The sequence below is a fragment of the Salvelinus alpinus genome, chromosome 26, assembly GCF_045679555.1.
Source record: "Salvelinus alpinus chromosome 26, SLU_Salpinus.1, whole genome shotgun sequence".
NCBI classification, from domain to species: domain Eukaryota; kingdom Metazoa; phylum Chordata; class Actinopteri; order Salmoniformes; family Salmonidae; genus Salvelinus; species Salvelinus alpinus.
In genome coordinates, this window is record NC_092111.1 from 41,737,574 (window position 1) to 41,745,623 (window position 8,050).

General features: G+C 48.6%; 1 protein-coding gene across 2 annotated transcripts in view; it reads right to left on the bottom strand.

The window, feature by feature from the left end:
• The window catches only part of nhsl3 (NHS like 3), a 72,054-nt gene extending 68,519 nt beyond the window's left edge, over positions 1 to 3,535 (bottom strand). Inside the window, exons 1-2 of one of the 2 annotated variants that reach the window (XM_071369031.1) lie at positions 3,442 to 3,535; positions 2,589 to 3,031 (exon numbers count right to left, since the gene is read on the bottom strand). In XM_071369031.1, coding sequence (XP_071225132.1) covers positions 2,589 to 2,838 — 250 coding nt within the window. In that variant the 5' untranslated portion in view covers positions 2,839 to 3,031; positions 3,442 to 3,535. Of the gene's footprint in view, positions 1 to 2,588; positions 3,032 to 3,167; positions 3,386 to 3,441 lie in introns of those variants that run through there. The other variant, XM_071369033.1, reaches the window with a different exon arrangement.
• Positions 3,536 to 8,050: the final 4,515 nt, after the last annotated feature.

Below are 8,050 nucleotides of genomic sequence, written 5' to 3' on the forward strand. Positions count from 1 at the left end.
TGATGGATGTCATGGCTTCCTGAAATGACGTGGAACGACCCACCCAGAGTGATCCACCCAGAGCCTTTTGGTAATAACCTTTTGGCAAGTCAGTTAAGAACAATGACGGCTTACCAGAACGACAAAAGGCCTCGTGCGGGGACGGGGACGGGGCTGGGATTAAAAATAAAATATAAAATACAAATATATTCCCATAGTCTATACTAAACCACCCAGAGCTTTTTTGGTAACATTCCCATGGCCTATACTAAATAAATACAAACCCATGTTTAAACTACTCATAAAACTAGTTCTACTCATTAATATGGACCTTCTAATGGCCCTCCTAGCCCAACATAGGGAAATGTTGTTCTGTTTTAGTTAGTGTATATAGACTCCCGAGGGAGTCCTTAACCACTCCTCATTTTCCACTGGTTATAATAGCTGGACCTCCCAGCAGACAGGCAGGCAGACAGACAGGCAGACAGACAGACAGACAGACAGACAGACAGACAGACAGACAGACAGACAGGCAGACAGACAGACAGACAGGCAGGCAGGCAGGCAGGCAGGCAGGCAGGCAGGCAAGCAGACAGACAGACAGAGAGGCGACAGACAGAAAAACAGACAGACCTGCAGGTAGGAAGAAAGGCAGAGACGCTACAGACAGACAGACAGACAAGCAGAGAGGCGACAGACAGACAGACAGACAGACAGACAGACAAGCATACCCCTTGAGCGTATAGAAAACTACAGTGAAAGATCTGTACCAGAAGGACTGTGGTCTGTCTCCACTCATAGACTACAGCCCCCCCACCATCCACACAAGGGTTCTTTGCTTTGTTCATTTTCTCCGTAGCCATGGTAGAGTTCTCTGCATCAAATGAACCTCACCCACACACACACACAAACACACAAACACACACACAAACAAAAAAACACAGCTTTAATCACTCAATCCCTTTTTGCCCCACGGTGTATAGGAGACAGTGGGTAAAGCAGAGGAAATGCACTGCCCACCTCTCTCCTCTCTATAAACACTGACCTCAACTATATAACTGAAACCAGAAGCGTTTGTAAACTGGAGCGTCTCAGAGAGGTGTGGTGTTGCACTGTGAAACCCTCTTGGTTTGGTTAGTGAAGAGCCAGGCATCAACAGATGTGAAAGCCTCTTGGTTTGGTTAGTAAAGAGCCAGGCGTCAACAGATGTGAATCCCTCTTGGTTTGGTTAGTGAAGAGCCAGGCATCAACAGATGTGAAAGCCTCTTGGTTTTGGTTATTAAAGAGCCATGCATCAACAGATGTGAAACCCTCTTGGTTTAGGTTAGTAAAGAGCCAGGCGTCAACAGATGTGAAAGCCTCTTGGTTTGGTTAGTAAAGAGCCAGGCGTCAACAGATGTGAAACACTCTTGGTTTGGTTAGTAAAGAGCCAGGCGTCAACAGATGTGAAAGCCTCTTGGTTTGGTTAGTAAAGAGCCAGGCGTCAACAGATGTGAAAGCCTCTTGGTTTGGTTAGTAAAGAGCCAGGCGTCAACAGATGTGAAAGCCTCTTGGTTTGGTTAGTAAAGAGCCAGGCATCAACAGATGTGAAAGCCTCTTGGTTTGGTTAGTAAAGAGCCAGGCGTCAACAGATGTGAAACCCTCTTGGTTTGGTTAGTAAAGAGCCAGGCATCAACAGATGCAGCAGGACACTCTGGCTAGCCAGGAGGACGGACACACACACACACACACACACACACACACACACACACACACACACACACACACACACACACACACACACACACACACACACACACACACACACACACACACACACACACACACACACACACACACACACACAATGAGAGAAGCGAAGAGAAAGAAGCAGCTTTAGAGGTAGAGCAAAAACAGGAAATGGGGGATTGTGGGTAATCTCTGTGCCGCTGACGTGACCAAGCAAACGCATCAACAAACAGAAGAGAGGATTAACCCACTGTGTATATGTACATATGTGTGTATACAGTATGTGTGTGTGTATATGTGAGTGTATGTGAGTGTGTGTGTGTATATGTGAGTGTGTGTGTGTGTATATGTGAGTGTGTATGTGTGTGTGTATATGTGAGTGTATGTGAGTGTGTGTGTGTGTGTATATGTGAGTGTATGTATATGTGTGTGTGTGTGTGGTGTGTGTGTGTGTGTGTGTGTGGGGTTCATACTTCATCCCTGATTTACCACCCTAGAGACAGTGGTCTATCGACATCCCTACCGTCAAAAGCAGAAACTCTCGGCTGGCATCATTCATGTGCCACTCGGCTGGCATCATTAATGTGCCACTCGGCTGGCATCATGCATGTGCCACTCGGCTGGCATCATTCATGTGCCACTCGGCTGGCATCATGCATGTGCCACTCGGCTGGCATCATGCATGTGCCACTCGGCTGGCATCATGCATGTGCCACTCGGCTGGCATCATGCATGTGCCACTCGGCTGGCATCATTCATGTGCCACAGTCTCGTCTCAGAGACATCACAGGCCACTCTAGCCACGTCCAGCTTACCTCTGCTACACATTCCAAGGAAAACTTATCTCACATTGCAGACTCACTTAATCCATGCAGACCTACCTTTAAGGGTATCGTTGTTCTGATGTTGTCCATGTTTGGTTCCGTTTCCCTCTTTAGTCCCGATCCCACTCTCCGTCCGGTTCTGTCCATTAGTGACATTCTTCTTTCTCTTGCTTCCTTTCAACCAGCTGAAGGTCTGACCCAGGGAACCTCCGGTCTTCTTCTGGCTACGTTGTGCCTTCCCTTCCCGGGCTAGGATCTCAGAGATGTCCCTGGGCACCAGCTCACCCACGGAGCTCCGGCGGGACATTACTCACGAGGTCCTCTTTAGGGGTTTAAGGGGGGATCTCTGTCTTTATGTCCTTCTCTCTTTCTGTTTTTTTCCTCTCCTTTCCTCTTCTGAGGGGTCAGGGGTCAAGTTGGCTCCTCTGAACTTCTCTTTCAACCATCCTTCTTTCGTTTTCTTGTTCTCTCTATTTCTCTATACAGCACCGGGTCACCACCTGCGATAATAAGCAAAGGGACAGGGTCAGAAAGACGGAAGGAGAGAAAGAGAAAAAAAGGACAGAAATCAAATCAAATGTTTGTCACATGCTTCGTTAACTACAGATGTAGAGTAAGATTGAAACGCTTCCTTACGAGTTCTTTTCCAACCATGCAGAGTTAAAGATAAAGAGGGAGGGAGGAAAGGGAGAGAAAGGAAGGGGACAAGGACAGACACAGAGATATTCACAGTGGAACGGTAATGCATGGAAAGCTCCAGCTCACAGTTAAAACAAGAACATTCCCACACACACACACACAGTCCAGCCTTCTCTCTCTCTCTCTCTCTCTCTCTCTCTCTCTCTCTCTCTCTCTCTCTCTCTCTCTCTCTCTCTCTCTCTCTCTCTCTCTCTCTCTCTCTCTCTCTTACCCCCTCTATCTCTTTTTACCCTCTCCCCCGTCTCTCTCTCTCTCCCTCCATTATTTTATTTGTGCGTGTGGATCGAGGGAGCACAGGGGAGGAGAACCAGTACAGTGTGTGATCACATGTGGTTCACATCAGGATAAAAAAATAAAAAAAAGCTTTTGTAGAGGCGGGGGATAAAGAGAAATGGGGTGTGTAAGCGAGAGAGAGAGACATATAATAGAGAAAGAGAAAGAGGGATGTGTAAAAGAGAGAGGGAGAAAGAAAGGGAGAGAGGGATGGGGAAAAATGTGAGTACTTCCTGAGCCAACACCACCCTGTTCTGAGTAGTACCCACAATCCCCAGCAAACATGACCCTGTTCTGAGTACTACCCACATTCCCCAGCCAACATGACCCTGTTCTGAGTACTACTCACATTCCCCAGCAAACATGACCCACCCTGTAAAGCCTGAATCAAATACACAACAAGAGGAGAAAATATCCAGCACCTCATGAAGAGCAGCTGGGAAACATCCACACACACTACGGTATTCAGAAGGTAACTTCAACCTCAGTCCTCTCCGTCTACTGTAATTCTATCATGTCCTAAACTCTCTCTCTCTCTGACCCATCTCTGTACACACACACACACACACACACACACACACACACACACACACACACACACACACACACACACACACACACACACACACACACACACACACACACACACACACACACACACACACACACACACACACACACACACACACACACACACACAGCCTCTGACAGGAACACACACACCAGCACTCCACTGTCTCTCACACCAGCGTTAATGTTAACAAAATGTTTTTCTCCCTCTCCCTCTCTCCATAGCAACACACACAAACTCTTTCTTACTCACATTGCGAACCGTGCCTCTTCTCTTTTCCCCCTTTGGTGTTTCTCTCTCTCTCTCTCTCTCTCTCTCTCTCTCTCTCTCTCTCTCTCTCTCTCTCTCTCTCTCTCTCTCTCTCTCTCTCTCTCTCTCTCTCTCTCTCTCTCTCTCTCTCTCCCTGTGTGTGTAGGCTGCAGTATTCTGTGTTTAGCAGTGTACGAGTGAATGAAGCTCCATGCTCAGCGCTGGCTGTCTGTGCCTCCCTCTGTGGGCTAGCCTCTCCCTCCCACTTCCCACAGTGCTGTTAGCATTAGCCTCCGAGCTAGCTCTGTTAGCCTCTGCTCCCATTACAAACCCCACAGTACTAGCATTTGCCTCAGAGCTAGCTCTGTTAGCTAGCCTCTTTTCCTAATCAATGCCCATAGGATTAGCATTAGCTCTATTTGGCCTCTTCTTTAATGTAAATGCATCAACATGGATTTACAAGTAAGGGATGAGAAGGGGATAGGAGGAAAGAAGAGGTTGGAGAGGGATAGTGAGGACAGGAGGGGAGAGGCATGGGAGATGTGAAGGAGAGGACAGGAGGAGAAAGGCTAGAGGGAGGTGAAGGAGAGGACAGGAGGGGAAGGCTAGAGGGAGGTGAAGGAGAGGACAGGAGGAGAAAGGCTAGGGGGAGGTGAAGGGGAGGACAGGAGGAGAAAGGCTAGGGGGAGGTGAAGGAGAGGACAGGAGGAGAAAGGCTAGGGGGAGGTGAAGGAGAGGACAGGAGGAGAAAGGCTAGGGGGAGGTGAAGGGGAGGACAGGAGGAGAAAGGCTAGGGGGAGGTGAAGGAGAGGACAGGAGGAGAAAGGCTAGAGGGAGGTGAAGGAGAGGACAGGAGGGGAAGGCTAGGGGGAGGTGAAGGAGAGGACAGGAGGAGAAAGGCTAGGGGGAGGTGAAGGAGAGAACAGTAGGAGAAAAGGCTAGGGAGAGTGTTTAGTAATCAGATGGACTTACAAACGAACTACTTCAGGGATTTAAATGGCTGATATTCTACAACAGTGATATATCTTGTATCGTATATCTAAAATAGCTCAGCAACACTTCAATAGATGGATTTAATCTGTAGCAACATTGAAAAGCAGCATCTGGAGGTCAAGCAGTAAAGTGTTAGCTAACAAAGAAGAGTCCGACATATAGACCTACCCCTGCAGTCTCAGCAGTCTGCTCTGGCATCTCTTTGACAGGGCCCAGTCATTAGCTGTCAGGAGTCCAGGACCAGGCATCTCTTTGACAGGGCCCAGTCATTAGCTGTCAGGAGTCCAGGACCAGGCATCTCTTTGACAGGGCCCAGTCATTAGCTGTCAGGAGTCCAGGACCAGGCATCTCTTAGACAGGGCCCAGTCATTAGCTGTCAGGAGTCTAGGACCAGGCATCTCTTTGACAGGGCCCAGTCATTAGCTGTCAGGAGTCCAGGACCAGGCATTAGCTGTCAGGAGTCTAGGACCAGGCATCTCTTAGACAGGGCCCAGTCATTAGCTGTCAGGAGTCTAGGACCAGGCATCTCTTTGACAGGGCCCAGTCATTAGCTGTCAGGAGTCCAGGACCAGGCATCTCTTTGACAGGGCCCAGTCATTAGCTGTCAGGAGTCCAGGACCAGGCATCTCTTTGACAGGGCCCAGTCATTAGCTGTCAGGAGTCCAGGACCAGGCATCTCTTTGACAGGGCCCAGTCATTAGCTGTCAGGAGTCCAGGACCAGGCATCTCTTAGACAGGGCCCAGTCATTAGCTGTCAGGAGTCCAGGACCAGGCATCTCTTTGACAGGGCCCAGTCATTAGCTGTCAGGAGTCCAGGACCAGGCATCTCTTTGACAGGGCCCAGTCATTAGCTGTCAGGAGTCCAGGACCAGGCATCTCTTAGACAGGGCCCAGTCATTAGCTGTCAGGAGTCCAGGACCAGGCATCTCTTTGACAGGGCCCAGTCATTAGCTGTCAGGAGTCCAGGACCAGGCATCTCTTAGACAGGGCCCATTCATTAGCTGTCAGGAGTCCAGGACCAGGCATCTCTTAGACAGGGCCCAGTCATTAGCTGTCAGGAGTCCAGGACCAGGCATCTCTTTGACAGGGCCCAGTCATTAGCTGTCAGGAGTCCAGGACCAGGCATCTCTTTGACAGGGCCCAGTCATTAGCTGTCAGGAGTCCAGGACCAGGCATCTCTTTGACAGGGCCCAGTCATTAGCTGTCAGGAGTCCAGGACCAGGCATCTCTTTGACAGGGCCCAGTCATTAGCTGTCAGGAGTCCAGGACCAGGCATCTCTTTGACAGGGCCCAGCCATTAGCTGTCAGGAGTCCAGGACCAGGCATCTCTTTGACAGGGCCCAGCCATTAGCTGTCAGGAGTCCAGGACCAGGCATCTCTTTGACAGGGCCCAGTCATTAGCTGTCAGGAGTCCAGGACCAGGCATCTCTTTGACAGGGCCCAGTCATTAGCTGTCAGGAGTCCAGGACCAGGCATCTCTTTGACAGGGGCCCAGTCATTAGCTGTCAGGAGTCCAGGACCAGGCATCTCTTTGACAGGGCCCAGTCATTAGCTGTCAGGAGTCCAGGACCAGGCATCTCTTTGACAGGGCCCAGTCATTAGCTGTCAGGAGTCCAGGACCAGGCATCTCTTTGACAGGGGCCCAGTCATTAGCTGTCAGGAGTCCAGGACCAGATAGCTTCATAATTTAACTTTTTGACATACCACCCTAATTACTGGTCCAAGGGGATTCTAATCATTCTATTCTAGAACATAAAGGTTGGAACCTGTGGAACCCTTTCGATTCCTGGAACCAACCACGTCCTGGTTTTAATCGCGTCTTATGCAATGCAATGGCTTAAAGACAGGAAGAAAGAGAGAAAGAAAGAAAGCTCTGCACAGTTGGTAGAATCTTAATTCAAAGTGTTGCATAGCTGTAATGGCTGTCAAAGATCCTTCCACCACATATGAACTCTGGGGGTGAAGACATACACAATCAGCTCATCTTCATTTTTAGTTAAAAAAATAAATACATTTGGAAAAGATTCTACATTTTTTCATTCACTTTGTAAATGTTGGAGTAGGTTGTGCACAGCTGTACAGACAAAAATCTACTTGAATCGATTTTCTAATGTCATTTTAACGTATCAAAATGTGAAAACGGTGCAAAGGAGTGTGTAGACGTTTTCACTAAGCACTGTTTATGTGATATAGTTTATGTGAGCTATGAGGTGTCATCTACATTCCCTTTGTTCGAGCACTACGTCTAACCAGGCCCATGCAGCCCTAGGGTCCGGGCCGCAGGAGGAAGCTCTGGCTTTTTAATGATTTCACAGATCAGATAAGGATATCGTTCACTACACCAGGATTAACTGTTGGAATGACGTTCCAGATCAGTCATAGGATGCATCACCGAAGCCACTCATACAAGACGCTATCCACGCATGACTGTAAGTCTCTTTGGGTAAAAGTGTCTGCTAAATGCCATTTAGTGCACTACTTTTGACCTGAGCCTATAGGGAATAGAGTGCCATTTAGTGCACTACTTTTGACCTGAGCCTATAGGGAATAGAGTGCCATTTAGTGCACTACTTTTGACCTGAGCCTATAGGGAATAGAGTGCCATTTGAGACGCAGCCATACTACATAGATTAACTGCATGTTGGATGGGAGTTGTAGATGAGTCATAACATACAGTAAACATGGGGCTCCTTTCGGGAATCCCCTTGAGAAACCCATCATGGAAAACTGATGG